This window comes from Nicotiana tabacum, chromosome 3, assembly GCF_000715075.1.
Source record: "Nicotiana tabacum cultivar K326 chromosome 3, ASM71507v2, whole genome shotgun sequence".
NCBI classification, from domain to species: Eukaryota; Viridiplantae; Streptophyta; class Magnoliopsida; order Solanales; family Solanaceae; genus Nicotiana; species Nicotiana tabacum.
The window spans coordinates 212,123,379-212,145,447 of record NC_134082.1 but is presented as its reverse complement, the minus strand read 5'-3'; the positions used below and the strand labels follow the sequence as shown (position 1 = coordinate 212,145,447).

General features: G+C 32.9%; 2 protein-coding genes across 5 annotated transcripts; one reads left to right on the top strand and one right to left on the bottom strand.

Annotated features, from left to right (window-relative positions):
- Positions 1–2,384: 2,384 nt before the first annotated feature.
- LOC107791501 (uncharacterized) lies at positions 2,385–7,523 on the top strand. Of its 4 annotated transcripts, none has more exons than XM_016613607.2 (15): positions 2,385–2,586; positions 2,972–3,056; positions 3,299–3,410; positions 3,534–3,677; positions 3,773–3,877; positions 4,440–4,523; positions 5,471–5,586; positions 5,680–5,781; positions 5,863–5,976; positions 6,080–6,136; positions 6,223–6,289; positions 6,415–6,468; positions 6,559–6,633; positions 6,718–6,753; positions 7,089–7,523. In XM_016613607.2, exons 3-15 carry the CDS (start codon positions 3,327–3,329, stop codon positions 7,200–7,202), a joined length of 1,152 nt encoding a protein of 383 aa, XP_016469093.1. In that variant the 5' UTR covers positions 2,385–2,586; positions 2,972–3,056; positions 3,299–3,326; the 3' UTR covers positions 7,203–7,523. The 4 variants fall into 4 exon arrangements, with proteins under 4 accessions (XP_016469093.1, XP_016469081.1, XP_016469075.1 ...); XM_016613595.2 differs by having other exon boundaries at positions 2,408–2,586; positions 2,972–3,147; XM_016613589.2 differs by having other exon boundaries at positions 2,408–2,586; positions 2,972–3,147; positions 3,770–3,877.
- Positions 7,524–7,699: 176 nt separating this feature from the next.
- Positions 7,700–15,110, bottom strand: LOC107791527 (uncharacterized). The gene is made up of 9 exons (XM_075250561.1): positions 12,375–15,110; positions 11,695–11,750; positions 10,810–10,892; positions 10,533–10,611; positions 10,178–10,288; positions 9,555–9,664; positions 8,757–8,840; positions 8,560–8,597; positions 7,700–8,211 (listed from the first exon to the last, which is right to left on the bottom strand). Exons 1-9 carry the CDS (start codon positions 13,456–13,458, stop codon positions 8,141–8,143), a joined length of 1,716 nt encoding a protein of 571 aa, XP_075106662.1. The 5' UTR covers positions 13,459–15,110; the 3' UTR covers positions 7,700–8,140.
- Positions 15,111–22,069: the final 6,959 nt, after the last annotated feature.

Below are 22,069 nucleotides of genomic sequence, written 5' to 3'. Positions count from 1 at the left end.
GCTTATAAGCACTTTTAGTTTGACCAAGACTTTTACTAGTTTATCCTTAACAATATTTTCTAATTCACAAAATTTTATTCACAATATAAATTTTCTTTCTTTCTTTTCGTTCCATATTCGTTGTTCATCTTTTTCTTTACAATTTTTTTTAATTTATAATATTTTGTAAAATTTTTAAGGATATTTTAGTCATTTAATAAAAGAACAACTTATCAGCACTTTTACCAAACACATCAACTACTTATTATCAGTTTCAGCACGTCTATCCTAACACGTAAATGCTTATTTAAAAAAATCAGTTTCGGCACTTAAAAATGCTTTTCAGCACTTCAAACTTATCAGCTATTTAAAATCATCTAATCCAAATGGGCTCTTCATCGAACTGTTGAGTCGGCCTACATCGTTGGGATGTGGAGTTCCTAGATTCCTTATATGGTCTTGGATAATCCTTAACTCATAAGTTACTTTTTGGGATTGAATTAGGTCCAAGGTCCATTTACCTGATGTTGAAAACACTGGCTATTTTTTAATTACCAATCCGAAAACTGGCTAGCCCGTGCTATTTTTACATCTAGAAGTTATAAACTAAGTCTTCCGTTAGCAAATAGGCTCTGCTTTACCTCAAATCAAAGCATCACTTCATTCAAAATAAAGCCACTAAGGAACTAACGATGTATGTAAATTAAGAGGAATTATGCGAGTTAAAGACTAGTAATTACTATATTTGATTCTCTAGTTTTGGTGTTTTGCACTAATCTTATTTTCCTGTTTCCATGCATGCAACAAGGACTCTAATTGTTATTTGAAATTTAATAACAATTTCAAATAGTTATTAAAGTTTATTTGGAGATGGACAAAAATTAATGTTTAGTGAAGAAAAAGTATACTATATGATTAGTATGTGGGACCGTTGCTAATTTTGCCTTTGGCGTAAACGAAGCTTTCCAAATCTCTAGTCACGTTCAAATGAAAAGCCAACGAGAAAAAGCAAAAATCCCATGTTCTCTAAGCTGTAACAACAGTTAGTCACCAATTAATTTAAAGGTTGATACTTCATATGTTTCAATTTGTTCACATTTGCCTAAATCTTGGTAATCAGAGTGATGGTAACCCTCAGAACAATTAAACCTTGGGCTTTAAGCAGTAACAATACCGAAATTTATACTAAATAGATCAAAATATAAAGAAATAAACTTACGAAAAAGCCAAAGAATATCAAAATATATTATATATACATTTAAAAAGAAAAATTACCTAGTTGCGCAGTATAATTTTCTCGACAAAGGGATATTAATTGACACTCCTTAAATACGTGAAATAACACAGTTTTCGGATTGGTCATTCAAAAATAGTCAGCGTTTGCAAAGTCACTAAAAAATAGCCACTATTTTGCTGCAACACGGAAAGTTCTAACTTAATATACTAGAGATCGGTGCACCTGTATATCAACTTCCAGCATATTATGTTGGATTTCCAATACGTGGAAAGTTCCAGCATAATATACTGGAGATTGGAGCACCGGTGTATGAACGTATATTATATTGGAACTCCAGTATATTATGTTGGAAGTCCAGTATATTATACTAGAACTCCAGTATAATATATTGGAGTTCCAGTATACTTATGCGGGAGTATTTTTCGGATCTTGAATAGTATTTTCGTTCAGATTTATCTTTATATGAAAAATGACTAAATTTTGATTACTTTTAAAACTGTAACTATTTTTGAATGACCACTTGTAAATCTGACTATTTTTGAATTTATCCCCTTAAATAAACATGGCTCCGTCGTTGGCTCTAAGGTTTGTGCACTCACTCCATTAACCAGATATACTATAGATGATGGCCCGTGTAGGTGCCGTGTCTCATCATTGTTGGTTTTCTTATTTTTTTTATATATGTTATAATTTCATTTCAAAACAATTAATGCTTATTTAAAAAAAAAGGACAGGCTGGTGTATTAAGCTCCGGTGATAGGCAGGGTCCGGAAAAGGGCCGGACCACCAGGTCTATTGTACACAGTCTTATCCTGCATTTCTGCAGGAGGCTATTTCCACGACTTGAACCCGTGACCTCCTAGTCATATGGCAGCACGATGCATTAAGCATAGCGCAGGATTGAGAAAGAACTGGACCACAAGGGTCTATTGTACGCAGTCTTAGCCTACATTTCTGCAAGAGATTGTTTTCACGACTTGAATGTGTGACCTCCCGGTCACATTACGCTAAGGTTGCCCTTCAATTAATGCTTATTTAACCTCCTTACAAAATGACTAAAAGGTGTAAAATTTGATTTTTAATAAAGTAGAAAAGGTGTGTCTGTTACTCAGAAAGCAAAAACAAAAACTAAAAAATTACTGTACTGAAAAGGAAAGGACCGGTCCCAGGTAGAACTCATAGAAGAGACTAAATTTTTTCTTTTTAATTTTTTCGTTTACTTCCAAAGACATCAGGACAGAGAGTATATATGCTTTCTTTGACAATTCCAAGGTTGGATTTTTTCCATATATTAAACATCCTAAGGATTTCGATGAAACATTAACGGGAATTTTTGCAACTCTCGTAATCCTCCAGATCAGCAACTTCAGGTTCGATTCAGAATTTAAACCTTTTTTTTTGTCTTCAGATATGTTTTTAGAGCATATTTAAGTAAATTCTGCGTCTTTTTAGGATAATATTTGAATATTATTTATGTTTTTAGAGCATTTTAAAGCAATTTTTGAAATTATTTCTCTTTTAGAAACTATGCAAGATTTGAATTTGAACTTACTACTATAGACCAAGTGAACTAATTAATGAAGATTTTGTAACATTTGGAATAGAATGAAAGGAAAATTGGGAAGTTTACTCAAGTTTTAGTAATTGCAAAGTACAATAAATCTTTGTGAACATTTGTAATAGAATTAAGGGAAAAATGGAAACTTTACTCCAGTAAAGTGAAAGTACTGATTTTTTTTTACTTTATGGTTGTAGGTTGTTGGCCAATTTGCCACAAAAATAGTGAATTTCTAGTGTGGAGCGCTGGAAATATTTGTACTCACATTTGGGCTAAGCAGATGTTAGTAAACTCATTGCAGATTCTTCTTTTCTGGTTGTGAAACTACTACTAAAGGATTGTGACTTAAGATGGCGACGCCTATGAAGCGAAGGTTTTAATATTTGAAGTATTTTAAGGGTCTTTATTCATATAGGCATCCTTAGTAGTTTGGGATTGAGTCGTGATTGATTTTGACTGGTTGATCCGTTTATTTATTGTTAAAAGTGGTAATGAGTGCTTAGCTTACTGTTGAATATCTACAGCCCAATCTCGAGAAGACGGAATGAAACAATGAGGCTTTTCGTGACTACTTTTATTGGAGTTGTATTTGGGTTTTTCCTTGGTGTAACCTTTCCTACAATTTCATTGACCAAGGCAAGGGGATCTACTTTGATAATGAATTTGATATAATCGTATTTAATGTGCCATTTTTTCTTTTAAAGTATCAGTTGAATAAGAGCTGGTAAGGTAATGTGCTTGTGGATTTCAATTTTGCAGCTGCCCTTACCTACTAATCTTTTCCAATCAATTGATCTAACTATAGAGGACAAGTACTCAGGCCTGTCAACTCAAGCTCTATTAAATGTCTTGAATTCCTTGAAAGGACGCGGTGGCAGTTCACACAAGAATAATGACCCAAAGGTATTTTACTTGTCACACATATAAGATTGCACTTATTTTGGAAGTTTATAGACAACTGCTGTTCGATATTTATGCTATTTGTGGCAATCTAGCAGATTTGGGTTCCGTCAAATCCCAGAGGTGCCGAGAGGTTACCACCCGGTATCGTAGCATCTGAGTCTGATCTTTATACTCGGAGGTTATGGGGCCTGCCCAGTGAGGTTTGTCAATTCAGCTGTAATTCTAATTTGATGCACTCGATTGATTTTGTTTATATTTGGTAACAGCTACCAGTTCACGTTATGCAAATTGATGGCATGATTTGAGACTTGATATACAAATAATTTAATCCATGTATTAACACATTGCTGATACCCTCTTTGTTCCGTAATCCCTTTCATGGAGTTAACCATTTTTTGAAGTTGATTTCTGGATAGTAGTTGATTCTCCAGTAGTTGCTCAGTCGAACAAAAATATTGAAGGAACTGCTGAAGTGGGCTAAAGTCATGCTTGCATCCTTCTGGTTCTGGTGCTCAAATAAACATTTTGCTATAGTTTGCCATATAGTGTTGGACACTGAAATTTATGCTATCCCGCTATGATGACTGATAAGAACTGTTTCAAGGGCAGCTAAATATGATTTTAGTATGCCATTGTACGTTAAAAATGAACGATGTCCATGTCTCTCTCTCTCTTTATTTTCCTTCCCTTTTTCTTTGGGATGAGAAAACATAACAATTACTATATCCCTCTATGATAATCAGCTTCATTGTTGATATGCAGGACTTGATCATCAAACCAAGGTACCTTGTGACTTTCACAGTCGGCCTCAAGCAGAAGAGTAACATTGATGCAGCAGTGAAAAAGGTTGTGCCCAAGCCTCTCTAGCTTTTTTTCCTTGTACTTGCTATTGTGATCCCTTCTCTGTCATTTTCAGGGGTTCTTTTATTCATGGATAAGGGATCAGAAGCGTGACTAATACTCTCTCCCTTTCAATCTGTTTGAACCTTTTCGGAGTACGAGGGTCAAATTGACTAACTCTCGGTGTGAATTCAGACATAGATTCTTTAAGCTTTTTGAAATAAAAATTACATATTTAGAAACTACATAAAAGGTACTACGAGTCACATTAGTTAACAATTCAAAATATTTAAAAACTATTTGCAAAAGCATGGTCAAAGAAAACCTCGTTTGGCTCCCCAAATAGTAATAGGTTGATTCTTTTATAAACAGAGGGAGTATATGCTTGTAACTTTTGCACCATAAAATTCAGTCCTTGGCTCATCTCATTCAGATGAGACTGTGTTTGAGGAACCGGGATTGGACTTCTGATAAGGGCAATTTTACCTTCCTTTGCTAATTCCACTAGCCCCACCTCCCATCTCAAAAGAGTTTTTATATCATGTTTTTGCTTCATTTTTTGTTTTTGGGTTTATTGTTTTGCTTCCCCAACCCCCTCCCCCCCCTCTTTCTTTTTTCCGGCATAGTCTTGTCTTGTTTTATGTGCTATCCTCGCTGTTCTTATGTATAATGTTTTCCTTAGTCTGTGTTGCATGCATGCTAGTTTATTGGTGAAGCTCTGCAAATCATTTAACACGGCAGTGAATCATTACTTTTTTCCCAACAAAGAATCAATCTTATCGTCAATCCCACTTTTAATCTCATTACGAATTAGGGTTACCAGAGATGAGCGAAAAGATAGAAAGAAAACCTAGGTTAACAAAAAGGGTTGGTTTGCTGCCAACTTAGGTAGATTTAAGTCCAAAATTTTACTTGTGTATCTCGGCATGCTTATTTTTCTGTACTGTAAACAGTTTTCAGAGAACTTTACGATTATGCTGTTTCACTATGATGGTCAAACAAGTGAATGGGATGACCTTGAGTGGTCAAAGCGGGCTATCCATGTCAGTACACCGAAACAAACTAAATGGTAACTATTATCATGAATTCTTTTTTATCCTCAATTATTCAACACTTTTGATGTATTTGTGGTAAGTATAAAGTTTATTCATTTTGTTGAAAGGTGGTATGCAAAACGTTTTCTGCATCCTGACATTGTAGCACCTTATGACTATATATTCATCTGGGATGAAGACTTGGGGCTTGAGAATTTTAATGCGGAGGAGTAAGTTATGATTATCTCAGAGTCGTTTGTATCAATATGTTGAATTGTCTGTGGACTCTTAAGGCTTCAATGCAACTGCAGATACATAAAGTTGGTGGCGAAACATGGTTTGGATATTTCCCAACCTGGTTTAGCACCAAACAGTGGGTTGACGTGGCAAATGACAAAAGGGCGAAATGACACTGAAATTCACAAGTAGGGAACATAGTACTTGCATTATACCTACAACTGCTCTGATTAAAGCATCCCATGCACACATAGCTTGATCTCATATACAGTTTATTGCTTCTGCTTACAGGGAAACAGAAGAAAGACCAGGCTGGTGCGCTGATCCACATTTGCCACCTTGTGCAGCGTATGGAATGCATGATATTTACCAATAACTACTGATGTCACTTTGTGTTTGGTGTCAATATTAACTGTTATTTCGCTGGCAATCAGATTTATCGAGATCATGGCACCTGTTTTCTCTCGAGAGGCCTGGCGGTGTGTTTGGCATATGATCCAGGTATCAATTATTAAATATCCTTCCATTCATTGCAGCCAACGAAAAAGAATATGCAGGCGAAGGGGGGAGGAGGATTGCTACCCATTTGGTTACTGCACATCTGAATTCTTGATTCTTTATTGCAGAATGACTTGGTCCATGGGTGGGGTCTTGATTTTGCTCTTAGGAGATGTGTGGAGGTTAGTAGTATACTTTAAGATGTGCGGGACAAATTCCCTTATGTTCGGTTCCAAATGGTCTTTTTCCTAATAATGCTTTTGGATGAGCAGCCGGCACATGAAAAGATAGGAGTTGTAGATGCTCAGTGGATTGTGCATCAAACTGTTCCATCACTTGGGAGCCAGGTATATCCAACTTTATCTTGTTGGAGTATATTAGATTAGTATGAAAGTTGGATGTAATGATTATTTTCTATTTTATTTCGACAGGGTAAATCAGAGAATGGCAAGGCACCATGGGAAGGGGTATGTGCTGTATTTCATTCTCCTGTATACTGAAATTTGACCATGAAAAACTGATGATTAAGGAAAATTTGGATAAGAAAACTAATAGCAATTTAATCACATTTTGAATTTGCATATGGATATGTCAAACCACGTTCGAATTTTTGTGTTCATAGATGAAATTTGAGATGCTTATTCTTTTCATTATATATCACAAAACATGTGTCAATGTATGTGAACTCAAACCCATACTTCCCAATCATGCATGATTCTGCAAGTGTTTGTGTAATCTTGTTACAAAAGGAGTATGCTGATCTCTGATTGTATGTCTAAGTCCAACATTTATTTTGGTTCAGGTAAGAGAAAGGTGTAGAAGAGAATGGACAATGTTTCAGGATCGCATGGCTACTGCAGAGATGGCCTATTACAAGGCAATGGGGATTGATCCCCCTAATTCTACAACTACTTAGGTGGGACACTCACACGATTTAGAATGTTTGTAGGACATCGAACGTTGTTGTGTGCAAATATCTAATGATGGTTTAGAGTTCCAAGTTGGTAGAAAGAAATTTCTGTATTCTCCTTGTTTTTTGTTATTAGTAATATATATCATTTTGTGTCAGCCTCCTGATAACTTGTGTTTTATGCTTGTTTGAGTTCAAAGTCAAAACTCCTGTATAGGTACTTATTTCATATGGTCATGTTAACGTCTTGAAGATAGGGTTGAGGATATCATCAGTGTACGGTCATACTAAAGTGTCATTATTTACAAGTTGAAATTTGGCCATCGATATTTGAGGGTAGTGAACTTTAATATTTGAAATGCTATTAACATACTTAAGTTTTTGTTAATTTATCTTGTTGCAAATGTTACATTATCCACAGGGACTGCCTTCCTCCCAGCTTCATTTATCTTGGTGCTGAAAATGCCAGTGAAAATTGCTACGTGCGTCGACACATAGGATAAAATAACAAACTCCATAATGCAATAGACCTATTTCATTTGTACTTACACTTAAAAAGGTGTCATACTAAAGGTAGTAACAAAAAAATAAGTGCAATTAATACCAGAAAGGGTTACAAAGTGCTATTACATTCACCCTTATCTTCAACTTATAAAGGATATAACTTATACACTTCTGCCCAGAAACTAAGGGAAAGTAGGAAAAAGCAAGGAAAGAGGTAAAGTGGAGGCGAAAGTGAAATCCTTTGTTAAGGTCAAGGTAGCTAGTATAGATCTCCAATTGCCACCAACAAATGTGGAATCTCCAAGAATTTTTTTTTCTTTACAACGGTGGTGTCCGGGCTGCTTGCGCGCACCTCAACTATTCCACCAGTACCTGCTGCCTGCTAGTCTTCCACAAGCACAGGTATTGGGTAACTCTGCTCACTGGAATTTCCAAGAATCTTACAAATATCCTTTGGTGATTGCCTCTTCCAACTCTTGAAATTCCCAAGCATCATCTGCTGAGTACTCTCCTGTGAGGTAAAGAGAGCACAATTAGCTAAGTACTGACAACTACTTGCAGGAAGCAGTATTGGGTTCGACTTGTGGAATTCAAGACCTAGCTTCAGGTAAAAGGCATATATGGTGTTTTCTGCCGTGTTATTAGGCGCAAGATTCAGGCAACACTCTCTAGTACTACAATAGCATTGTCACAAACCCTGACCACAAGCTGCTCACAGCAATCAAAAATTCAACGAAGACCTCTCTTATCACTTGATGTTCTAGATAAAGGGAACCCTTTTTCACAACTATTTTCAGATATAAAACAAGACAACCCAAGACTTTCAATAAAAACTGAATTTAAAAGAACAGTGTCTTACCAATTGAATCTCGTCTTAGAGCTGTCAAGTGAGCGCAACTGCAAGTAAAATTTTCAGTTTGGGTTTGAATCCACTTAGAAGAACATAAAGAATTAAAAAGAAATTATGCATCACCGAACATTTGTCATTTCTCATCATCTATCACAAAATGTAGAAGCTTTTTTAATATTAAAACGAATATTATCTTTATATGTTACCTGCCAAGAGCTTTCCCGAAGTCTGCACATAGTGATCGGACATAGGTACCTTTTGAGCATCTAACTCGGAAAATGACATTCTGTCTGCCAATTCAAAAAAGAGAAAAGGAGAGAAGAAAAAGAAAAAAAAAGTATCTTCAATATGAAACTTTTGGCGAAATAATAAAACAGCTTTAGTGGAGTGACAACCATTAGCAACCAAAAGACTTGCTCATGTCAATGCATGTAAATTATAAGTATATCTGTCGCAAATATCCTAATTCTGCTTCACATGAAAGCATATCTGAAAGAAAGAAAAAAAGAACATGTCTGATTTATAGACGTACAAGAATTACTCAGTTTCCTCTAGGAGTAATTGGCTGGAATATAGACATGCTTCACATGAAAGCATATTTGAAATATAGACATGCTTCAGAATCAAGGGGATGCATATCAAGAAGATGCTACCCTTGTGAGGTTCTCATAAAACTTTTGAAGTACTTAATAAATAAATCCACAAACGGGAGGAAGTTTGTGCAACTCCAATAAAGCACTCTGCAAGAAATATATTTCTTGCTTTCAATCAGAATGAGTTCTCCACCTCACCCTCAAACAAAACTTGAGTGTACATTTAGCACTAAAGAATTCAATGCTGGTAAGACACTTTGGAAGCACCCTAGGAATGTTTAGACGCTTTGAGAGAACCTTGGCTAGGGCTTTTAATTCTTAGGCACAGACAATAAACACAGAGATGATTTTTCAAGAGGTGAGACATCCATGTGGCACAAGATTAGCACCAGAAGAGTTCAACAAAATAACCTGTCATCTAAACTCCGCTTCACGTCAAATTCGAAAATTGAAATCCTCCTCGGTGAAAGTTCGATGCTTTCCCCTCTTCTTGCTTTCTCATACATCTTTTCACCACCAACCTATCACAAGTAGACGGAGTCTAATAAGTAATAACACAATACTAAATCCAATTCATGCTTGGTCATCCAAGAGAAATTCTGATGAAGCTGGCAAAAAATGGATGAACTTATTAAAGGAAAGAGAAAATAACAACTCAAACAATTACAGATTACAGAAGTAACAGCAATCTTTTCTGAATCAGCACACTTTGATTTAAGCTTATGTTAAATACAAATAGTATCAGCAGCAACTAGGTCATTACATTGACTGAAGATATAGCTGGAGTTGATTCACCATGTTTTCATTTCATGTGATTGCCATATTTCATGACTCATAACAAAATTAAGCGTGTTGAAAATACTAAGAAAAAATTGTTTAAGAAAGTGTAAATCTGGTATCAATAATTTTATTCATCCAGGGTAAGAAGATGTTGTAATCATTGTTATAAAAATCAAAATATACACCGGATAAATTTATATTCGGCAGAATCAATAATTGGAGGAACTTAAGTGTTGCAACTAAAATTAACATACTTTGATTGCTGAGAACATCGGAGGGACTTGCCATATCTCTCCATAAAAGGACGCTGCTGTTTTCTTTATGTCCTTATCCTTGATATGCTCCCACGGCTCTCGCTGGATAACCTGGATATTACAGAATCCAAACTTACATAAGTAAGATAATCCGGGGGAAAACAAATAACTAGATCCAGTTTGTGTAACATCAATAGACTTTATTCGTGTTGACTTTATCATGAAACTTCTCATCTTGCCATCTTAATTTGTTTCACTGAGTATTAGATGAGACTTTCGTAGGGGTGAAATAAGTCACATGGTCCAGTTTTATCTAAGATTTATAACTTCAAAAAATAAATTAAATAATAAATACCGGGGAATCTGCATCCCAGGTAGAGGTGGCTTCCCCCAGACGGAAGATTCCACTGTAGCCCTTCATCATACCCTGATAACTGCCAAGAACAATTTAGACTTCAAAAAAATTTATCATATGACTCTATCGAGAGACTAAAAGAAACTGTTCATAGACGTGTATAAGTTCTCCTAAGACAAAAGGAAAATAGTAGCAGGAATAAGAAACTCTCATCAAATTTCAGGAATCCCTGAAAGCTCCCCCAGACTAATTCAACTAAAACCTTATTGCAAGTTACCTGTCAACGATCTTTGTAGCTTTACCAACGCATACAATCAATAATCCAGTTGCCATTGGATCAAGCGTTCCAGCATGGCCCACCTGCAAAAGATGAATTTGAAGGAGAAGGTGGTAATAAAATGGAATAAAAATGCCTTAGTTCAGCTTGTATTTAGTCTGAACGTGATGAATGTTTCCAATCACGTGAATATAAGCATAAAACCCCCCTTAACCAAAATACAAAGATAAGACCCCCCCCCCCCCCCCAAATAGAATGGGGCAATCTTTTTGTAGAAACAAAAGTTTGCTACAAGGTCTTCAATTTAAAATGAACATTGGAGGAAGGAGGTAACAAAATGCTCAAAAATGTAAATTCTCTCAAATTTTGCTAAATACTCTTTTCTTCCTCGCCCCAACATGTTCTTCAGCCCACAGGTCTGATTTTGCTGGACAGAGTCTTCTACCTTAGCAGAATCGATCTAGTGGAGCGCCCAACACCAAAAAGAATACATAAAACTTGATGAGGGGAAGTTCTTGTTTAAAAATCTAAGATTTCATAGTATCTTACATTAGGAATAGATATGTTAAAGAAAATCAAAATAGTAAATCTTCAGACAGAAATCAGAACCATATTCAAGCTCTTTTTTTTTAATCGGAGTAAGAGTGCTATTAATCAGCATGGATATAATCAAACTACATATTCAAGTATTTTAAAGTGAAAACACTCGTCCAAAAGTTTTTTCAAATTTTCGTTCTTGTTCCTAAGACTAACATGGTAATGCACCTTCAAATACAAAAGATCACCAGAAAAATTTATCTTGAAAATATTCTTAAAAAGAGTTCGCGTACTGCTTCTCCGAGACCATATCAGATAGCCCCTAGATTGTGGTTAGGAAAAATGTACCTTTTTCACTTTTGTTAGACGCCGCAACTTTCCACAAACAGTGAAAGAAGTCCAACCTGTAAGGCAATTCAGACTAATAGTCACCCAAAAAAGAAGATGAAGAAGAAGAAGAAAATGAAGCTTTAATAACTATATTTCCCAAAATGCAAGAGCCTCCTAACCTTGGTTTGGATTTACGATATTAGATCATAAGAGACAATCCTGACTCGTAAATTATATTTATGGCATTTGATTCTATATTCTGCTTTTATGTGAATATATTTTGCGTATCAACGTATAAGTCCTTTTCGTGAACTTTGTGATGGACAACACTACAGAAAATAAGACTCTTGGGCAGTTTTCATCAATAACCATACACTATCTGAATTCGTTATGTACATATCACACTCCCAAACAAGTTTTGCTTATCTCTGACTCTGAGACTCTCTAAGAGTAAACCTACAATTTTAAAAAATCAAACAAGGAAATGAAGTCAAACTTCTCAAGCATTGCATTAAGAATCTCTATTCTGTCAATCCAACTTGTAACTAATGTTTCTTGTTCAATTATAAACTCAAACTTAACATTGACTTCACATGAGAACTTAAAACTCTTATATTAACTCTTCTAAAAACACATCAACGTTTAACAAACGCACATAATAAATCCCAGTGTCAAGACAATTAAGAGCTCAAACTCACCTTTTGGTTTATTCACTAATACCACTGTCCCACCCGGGCTATCCCATTTAGGAGGAAGCCCTGTACTCCTTGTAGCTAGAAACGGCTCAGCACTAACAACACCATTTTCCTTATTTGGAACTTTCTTCAAACACTTGAAGAACTCTTCCACTTTCTTCTCCGATACATCAACTTTACCTTCTTCCTTATTTTCACCCCTATTCCTCACACCCTTTTCTCCTTCCTCAAAAGAGATCAAACTTTTATCAACCCCACCATCAAAAGTTTTCTTTTTGCTATTCTTTACATTACCCTTTTCTTCTTCCTCAAAAAAGATCAAATTTTTATCAACCACACCATCACCATCTTTCTCCATTATCTTTTCCCTAATTCCCAATTTCTTTTTGCTCTTCTTTACATTCTCATTTGATTGCCCAGGTTCAAGAAAAGCTTTATCAAAACACTGATCAGGAAAATACTTTTTCTCCAATTGATACACCATCTTATAATGCTTATCTTTTTCCCAAGGGTAAGCAAAATTGTCATAAAAGTACAACTCTTCTTCCTTCTTGTGCAATGTACGTAGCTCCACTACTTCCTGCTTCAGCTCAACAAACTCATTATCCTTGCCCCGGTTATTCTCATCCCCCGAATCCGAATCCGACCCGCCAAACATTCTTTTTCTCCTCTTATTATAATATTTCCTTTTCCCTTTATCCATTTTCATAATATTATCCGAATTGGGTTCCTCATTAGATGATTTTGAATTCAATTTCCTATCAACCCAATCGTCGAAACCGAGTTCTGAACCGGGTTCGGGTTCGGAATCAGTAGGTTTTGAATTGGGAAGGAAGCGTTGTGGACGGGATTTTTGGATTAGTGAAGGGGAATTTGCAGGGCGGGAGATTATCATATCATATTGAAGCGGGTATGGAGTTGAAGTAGTAGAGAAAAAATGAAGTGAATAATGGGATTTTTTGAGAATAAGGGGATGGAGCTTTTCTGAGGGTGAGAAAATAGTGTGAGGTATTATAGTGAGAGAAGACATGGATTTGGAGCGGAGGAAGATGAGAGACATACGAGGAATTACTACTGATTTCGCCATTTTTAGCTTTTGTTTGGGGGAGTTGCAGTCACAGTTTGTTCTTCTAGTAGTATCGTTACCTCTTTCTATTTTTTAATAATTAATTAATACCATGAAAGAATAAAGTATAATTTGTGAATAACTAATGTGACTGAACTTATTTACTTGATGTCAAGATGATTGAATATTTAAATTTACAAACATTGACAGAAGCTTAATTAGGGCCCGCTTGGCTATAAAAGAAATTCTTTTTTTCTGAAAAGTATTTATTTTTTTCTCAAATTAATGTTTGGTCATTAAAAATTAAAATTTAAAAAACTCTAAAAAATATTTTTCAAAATTCTTACTTTAAATAAATCAGAAAAATTCAAAAGCAGCTCCAAATTATATTTATTTCCGAACATAATTATAATAATTTTTAAATACTATTATCACTTGAAAATTTTTTTCTTCAAATTTCACACCCAAATAATTATGAGTCTTTAACTTGAGAAAATAGCTAGTATCAACCCCTTATTTTAATAGGAATAGCAAATAAAACCCACACTAAAAAATCTTATTTTGGTATTAAATAAACTAGCAAATATACCATATATATATATATAGTCTGTCTTTAATAAGATTATATATGATGGGGTTATATGGTGTCTGTCTTTAATAAGATTATATATGATGGGGTTATATGGTGTCTGTCTTTATTAAAATTATAATCTTCTTAGATAGTATGATTGATGATATGATAATATTAAAAATATCAGATGCAGTTGTTTTCTATATATATCTAAACAAATACTACTATTGCATTGTAGGTATATGAAATGTACGGCTAAATCTACTATCGAATAAAATTCGGTTTCTAGGTCTAATATAAACTCTTCTAAATTTGAGGTAAGACTTCTAGCAAATATTTCTGGATGGGTATAATTATTACGATTCATTAACAAGAATATTTTTTGTGATTAAGTACTTATGTTGTAAAAATTCTACTAGGTACTTTCTCTCTCTCTTAATCTATAGACCTGTATAGTTACAGTATTATCCAAATTATGAACGTAAATTACCCTTTTTTTACTTTATACTTTTTTTTACTTACTTCACTCTGTTCATCTCTTCTTCCCAATCTTTTAAAGAAATAAATCTTATTCTTAACTCCTTTTTCTTTAACCTCACCCTGGCCACGGTTAAACACATATACTCATTCTTAATTATTTTCGGGTTTTACTTAACCGGTTTCTCCTAGGAATTTACAGGTTAATCCATCAAAAGTGTTAAGGAATTGAAAAGTTAACCATATACTAAGAGTGATGTCTGATTATTATCAAACTAATAATTAAGGAATAATAAATATAAAGTCGTACAATAACATAAAGCTGAAAAAATATGGGTAATATCTAGAAACATAATTTAGATAAACATAAGTAACTTACATTTTTACAGGAGAGAGATTTCCCTTTCGGGAAACCCGAAAGAGTCTACTGGACTTGAGAATTAAAAACGAACACACATAAGCCTAAGGATTTATTTATTTTACAGGCTTGGAAGAAGAACTACTAAAGCATACATAAGGAAATATTTTATAAAGGTATAATACAAAGTATTTGGAGAATGGTTGGTAATGGAGGAGGGTGTTTGGATGGTTTTCTTCAGAATGGTTTCTCTTGGACTTGTATCTTGTCTTTCGTCTTCTTTCTTTTCCTTTTTATAGCTAAGTTTTTGAAATGGATTTGAAAAATGGATTTCAAACATTTCAGAAATCTTTCTTGTCAAGCCTTGTAGAGTACTTTATTGGGCCCCATCTTCACATGGCTTGATCAGAGATTCCCTTAGTGTTTGTAACTTTTTCTTTCACTCAAAAATCCAGCTTGTCTTGTAGTACCACTAGCACTACCTTTTGTCACATCTTTTTTTCTTTATGTCATTTCTTTTCTTCTTTATGTCACGTCTTTCTTCTTTATGTCACATCTTCTTTTATTGTCTTTTGCATTGGCACGCCAGAATTATTGCTCCTTCTTTGTCCTTGTTGCTCTCAATTGCTTTTGATTGAGACCTTTCTTTCTTTTACGTGTCTAAATTACGTATAGCTATTGAATCAAAAACTCATTCTTGAATCATCTTCGTATGGATCTTGAGCATCTTGATAATTTAGGTGGTTTTCATCTGAGCTTTGAGACCTTTCTGGACTTGGATTAGGACTAGGATTTTTAATCATATGTTTATCTTGTTCTTCTTTTTCTTGAAAGAAATTTTCTAATGTTAGTTTAATTATGTTTTCTATTTTCTCATTTTTTTCTTTTTACGAATTATACCCTTCTTTTTTAATGTTTCTCCTTGTGTTAATGTTCTAGGTAGTCTTCGTCTTGATGAACCTTCATCTTCACTTTTTGGCAAAGTGACAGCCATAAACGGATTTGATGTGTCTTTACTGGTCACCGTTTGAACCGGACTAGCTGTATCATTATCAGATACAGTAGATTTTGCTACATTCATTGGGGAATGCAACACACTTCTCATCCATTTTTGCTTAAAATGGAGAACTCTATTTTGGACTGCTCGTTTCTGTGTCTTGTTGAAAAATAACTTGAGTTTGGGATTGTGTCAATTCAAATCTTAACGCATGCACTCTTTGTTCTAGTACCTTCACTTGCTCCATAAGTTTTGTTTTTTCTTGAGCCAGGATTTCATTTTTCTGGTTTATTCGTTTGAAGGCTTCTGTCATTGATGAGCAATGATCACAGAATATTATCTTGTCGTCTTTTTGGATGTTATATTGGGGGGGGGGGTTTCTGGGTTTTGTCTGCGTGCTGGGGAGATATAGTAGTTTGGTCCTAGTATTCCTCTTGCATAGTCTAATGCTTCAATGAAATCATTGAAACGTTTGAAAAGCGGTTTTTCTACACCTTTAATAGAGTCTAGTACTTCCGACCATGTCTGAAAATATCATTTGTCTTACCATGTATAACTACATAGTATTTAAATCTTTTATCTTGGTTTTTGTCTGTAAAATACTGTCCCAAGGCATTAAGAGCCGCTATAAAATATTTAGTGTCTTTTTTAGTATATGTTATCCATAGGTTATCAATCAGACACCTTTGAAGTCTATCTATGACACATTCTGATAAAACTCTAAATGATATGTTTGATGGTGGGAAAAAATATTAAATTATATTTTTCAAAACTTATCCTTTCCATATTAGCTTGTTCTGCAAAAGATTGTGGCTTAAAATGAAGATTACCTAATACTGTCTGCAAGTATCTGTTTGAGGATGAGGCTTGAATGCCCTTCCCTTTATCTTCAGTCTTGGGAACTATTGGTCTCATGCTGTACATGTAAAATACTTTTTATTAATTGACAGTAATTTTAAGCCTACTTAACTGATCTGCTAGATTATTATCTTTTCCTTTAATATGTTCGAAAACTAAATTATATATTGATATAGTATCAATAAAATTTAACCATCTTCTTATACTACTATTCTTTGCATTTATCTTTTGATGAAACTTAACTATAGCTTCGCAGTCCATTCTAATTGTTACTTCTTGTTTATTCAATATATATAATTTAAAACTATTTAATCCGTAAATTACAGCTAATATTTCTGCATCTATACTACTCATATTTCCTTTCTTTCTATACTTACCACTTTGGTAGGCACATATTTTTTCTGTATTCTTATCACTGTATTTATTTGGTTTTGCTTTCAAAACTGCTCTCCATCCTTCAAAACTATCGTTTGTTTCTATAATCAAGTAGTCCGTTTCTAATGGCATGTTTAAATCAGGAATATTTTTTATTTTTTCTTTAACTTTTTGTACTAATTTAATGTCTTCTGTGTTGAAATGTTTTTGTCCTATAGAGCCTGTATTAGCATATAATGGTCCTGCTATTTTTCCTAAGTCTTTTATAAAATTTCTTGCATAATTTACTATTCCTAAAAGCTTTTGTAGCTCTTTAGTATTGTCTAATTTATCTGGCATTTCTAGAGCCTTTTTGGCTATATGGAGTTGTAATTTAATTTTTCCATTTCCTAAAATTACTCCTAGAAAATTTATATAATTTTGCATAGTTCCATTTTCTTTTTACTAATTATTATTCCATTTCCTAAAAATAACCTAAATACTGTCTGTAGATGTCTTAAGTGTTCTTAATATCTTTACTAAATACTAATATATCATCTACATATACTAAAACAAATCTCTTATATTCTCCAAATATACTATTCATTTTTCGTTGAAAAATTGGTGGGGTTGTCTTTAGTCCAAACGACATTACTAACCATTCGAAATGTCCTTCTGGACAAGTAAATGTTGTCCATCACCCTGATTTACAGTCAAACTTACTGAATATCCTTTTTCCTTGTATTCTATTTATCAGTTCTGTTTCATCAGGTAACTTATATCCGTATGTTCTAGTGTTATCATTGAGTCTCTTATAGTTTATTACCATTCTTGTTTTTCCTCTTACTATCTCGGTATGATTTCTAACCATGAAGGTTGCTGACCTGTGTTTAGAAGTAGATCTCCTTATTACACCTAAATTCATGAGTTCTTTAATTTGGATTTTGAAGTCTTCTAAATCTTGATTTGTAGCTTCTATTGAGGTTGTTTTAATTATATATTCTAGATTAATTATATCTAATTTACACATAACTTTATTATTTTCCCAATATTTTAAAGGTTTTTCTCTTATTATTTCTATTTCATCTATTATTTTTATTATATTATCCAGATCTTTTTCGTTTTTTATTATTCCTATTTTTTGTATTCCTGTTTAAAAATTGTATATTCTGTCGAATCTATTAAAGTATAGTCTTTTTCTAATATATCTTTATCTTCATTTTCTTCTAGTATTAACGTTTTAGATTCTTCTTTAATCTTACAACATGTATTTTTATCTTTACATTTTTTACAACATTCTTCCTGATTTTCTTGCAGATTTTTCTGGTTTGCATTCAATCGTGTCCTTATCCTGGTTGCAGTTTCTATTGTTTGTACTGGTGTTTGTGTAATATTTTTAAAGAATATTACTCCATCTCTACTGAGTAGGCAGCTACCATTATTATGTAATATAAAACTCAATCCTAATATAAAATCTACATTTATAATTAAGTCTCTTACCCAGATTTTGTCTACCTTGTAGCTAGGTTTATAGAAATCTAAACATGTATCTATAAAGCTAATCTGCGATTTATCTACATAATGTTTGTATATATTATGGGTTTCATCCATTTGCATAGCTGTAACTGGCTTATCTAAAGTTTTGATTAAATTTGAGGGAACTATCTTTTTATTTATTATACATCTTGTGCATCCGGAATCTACTAAAGTTAATGTTTCTATTTCATAGTCTTCTATTTTAATTCTTGCTAGAATTTTTATTGTACTTAATCTTTTATCTTCATTACATATCAGCGCATCATAATTTTCTATACTCATTAGTTCTTCCTCTACTTCTGTTATGTTTTCTCTGATGTCTTCTAATTTCTCTTTTCCCTTTTTCATTTTTTGTATTCTTTTTCTAATTCATTTATTCTAGCTTCCAATGTCATTATTCTCAAATTCATAGTAGAATCATTTATCTCTTGGTATTTTTCTTCTTTATTTATTTTTGTTTCAAAATCTTTTTTTATACATGAAATACATTCCTCTAGATAGCATAGTTTACATTTAGCCCTTTTATTTATACTAGGGTACCATTTGCATATAAAGCACTGATTACTATCTAATCCTTTATTTCTTTCAAAATTATAGGTACATTTTTCCGATATGTTTACAAAAGTATTTTCTTCTAAATCTAATTTTTCTAATCCTATCTCATTTATTAATTCTTCTTCTTCTTCTTCTTCTTCTTTCTTCTTCTTCTTCTTCTTCTTCTTCTTCTTCTTCTTCTTCTTCTTCTTCTGATTCTGAGGTATCTATTTGAGTTATTTCTTCTATATCTACACATACTATAGAGTATATATTTTCATTATCTGACATATATTCGTCTACATTTATTAGAGTTTTTTGAAAATCTTCTATTAACTGTGAATTTCTTGTTTTATTATTAATTTTTTTGGGCACGTATTTGCTAAGTGTTCTACATTACTACAAGTAAAACATTCTAGTTTATTTTTATTGTTTCTATCTGTTCTATACTTTCTAACATGTCTATCTTTATCTAGGTATGATTTTCTAAGATAATAATTTTTTCTATTATATCCCTTATTGTATTGAGGTTTATATTTCCTATATTTTTTCTTTTTATATTCAGTTTTGTCATAACTTTGTGTTGTATTCACAGTTGATCTGCAGAAACTCATATTATTTTGTTTAAGTTGTTTTTGTATCTGTATATGGGTACATTTTTTTGTAGTATTTCCATTATATGTTGTACTTTGTGTCCTATAGACTATTTTGCATTTGGTTTTTGTATTACTCCCTCTCTTTTATACCACCGTTCTTCTATTTCTCTTCCTAAGACTCCTTATAGTTTATTAAATAATTTCTTACTTAGATCTTGATCAAAAGCGTTTCCACTAATAGTACAATAATAAAAATAATCATTTAAAAACGTTTTTATATGAAACCAACTACTTATACTTAATTGTTCTAATTTTATTAAAGCGTTCTCCTGTAATACTACTAATGCACTATTTGGATCTTCGCCTCTGATTAAGCTATATATTTTATTTGTAAAATTATAAGGATTTGGTCCCATTGCTATTAAGGTTTGAAAATCTTGTGGAAACTCTGACTTATTGGCTTTCCATAAGCCCTTTGTTGATTCTCCTAAGAAAGTCTTCATATATTTATACATTATTTCTGCGTCAGTGTCATTATAAGTTTTTATAAAGTCTGCCACTACTATTCATTTCCATAGAATAGCAAATAAAAGCCACACTAAAAAAATCTTATTTTGGTATTAAATAAACTAGCAAAATGTCGTTCACCTTTTTTACCCTTTAAAAATAGACTTCATATTAAACAAAATCGTAATTAAATTATTTACCTAATATTTAAGAATTTGAAATCAGCTAAAATTTTGCTTCCTAAATCTTTCTTTATTTGAACTACTATATAGGAAGTCCTAATATTTAGGGGCTTTAAAATCAATCAAATTTACCTTATATATATCCTTTTATTATTTGAACTATTAAATGCAATTGGCCAGTAATTAAAGGTTTTAAAAGAATGGACATAAATTGATAAAAGCATGTCAAACTATCAAAAAGACGACGTGGATATAAAATATTATACAAAATCTTGGATTTTAAAACGTAGCAAAATTTTACCTTCATGTACACTGCTCGGATGGTTTTTTCTTTTATTTATGTCATATTCATTGAAAGTTCAAAATAGTTACCTTTTTGAAATTTGATTAACTTAATTATTTTTTTGTAATTAACTAACATTTTGAAGATTACATCTCTCTTTGTTTGAGTTATTATTTGTCATAGAATTGTAACGAATTAAATTTTTAGAACATTGACATTAACAAATATTTTGAAGACCAAAACTCTCTTTATTTGAATTGTTCCTTATCATAGAATTCTAGATAATTAATTATCTTAGTTTAAAAGCAAGACTAAGTAAAAAACTATAAGTAAATAAGGAAGTATTTAAAAATATATTAAAGAGGAAAAAAAAACGTGGTTGATAAAAGTCAATAATACAAATGATGAATATAATGCTTAGTACATAAATACATAAATTTATTGTTACAGTTAAATATTTAAAACTAAGGACGAGTTTATATTAATATTTGAATAACAAAATATAAATTATTTCTTTTAATAACAAATTAGTAAATTTTTGAAATAACTTATTAGACAAATAAACTGACTCACTTTTCCTATATTAGAAGCACGAAGGCCCTTAGCGAAATATCGATCAAATAAATATAATATACTGGAGTTCCAGTATACTGCAGTATAATATACTGAACTTCCAGTATAATATACTGGAGTTCCAGTATATAATATACCAGTCCAGCATAATATGCTGGAAGTTCATACACAAGTGCTCCAATCTCCAGTATATTATGCTGGAACTTTCCGCGTGTTGGAGTTCCAGCATAATATGATGGACGTTCATACACAGGTGCACCGATCTCCAATATATTATACTGGAACTTTCCGTATTGCAGCAAAATAGTGGCTATTTTTCAATGACTTTGCAAACGCCGCTATTTTTGAATGAACAGTCCGAAAACTGGCTAGCCCGTGCTATTTTTACAGTTTGATAAGATACTCCATATAATTATAAGCTTAAATGTTCAACTGGAGTTATCATATAAGTAACTAATCCTTAATAAATTTTCATTCGAATATTTTTTTACTACAATGACTTCCAAAGTGCAAAAGAAAACTTGATCAAGTCTTCTAAAAAGTCAAAGAAGAATGGTCTAAGATTCAAGAAATCAAATCTTTTGGTATAACACTATCTGGTCTGATAAATCCAGTTTAGCACTGTGTAAGACCATTAAAGAGGAAACTTATTACATGTAGCACTGTATAAGACCAACGCGACACAAATCTAGACTAGTGACAAGGTGGCTCAAGGGGAGGCTAGTAAAGTCTTCACTTTAGGGCCCCTAAATTTTGGGTCCCCAAAAATATTTTTAGTTGTGAATTTACTATGTTATTTTCGCTGA

What these genes read in the sequence shown, in the direction of transcription:
- LOC107791527 (XM_075250561.1), bottom strand. Translation starts at nt 13,458, where the DNA reads ATGGCGAAATCAGTAGTAATTCCTCGTATGTCTCTCATCTTCCTCCGC. An exon ending in AAGCGGAGTTTAGATGACAG is followed by an intron (nt 8,841 to 9,554) that starts GTTATTTTGTTG and finishes TTGAATTGGCAG; the next exon opens with ACAGAATGTCATTTTCCGAG. An exon ending in TTCGGGAAAGCTCTTGGCAG is followed by an intron (nt 8,598 to 8,756) that starts GTAACATATAAA and finishes TTTTACTTGCAG; the next exon opens with TTGCGCTCACTTGACAGCTC.
- LOC107791501 (XM_016613589.2), top strand. Translation starts at nt 3,125, where the DNA reads ATGGCGACGCCTATGAAGCGAAG. An exon ending in CTACAATTTCATTGACCAAG is followed by an intron (nt 3,411 to 3,533) that starts GCAAGGGGATCT and finishes TCAATTTTGCAG; the next exon opens with CTGCCCTTACCTACTAATCT. An exon ending in TTGATGCAGCAGTGAAAAAG is followed by an intron (nt 4,524 to 5,470) that starts GTTGTGCCCAAG and finishes TACTGTAAACAG; the next exon opens with TTTTCAGAGAACTTTACGAT.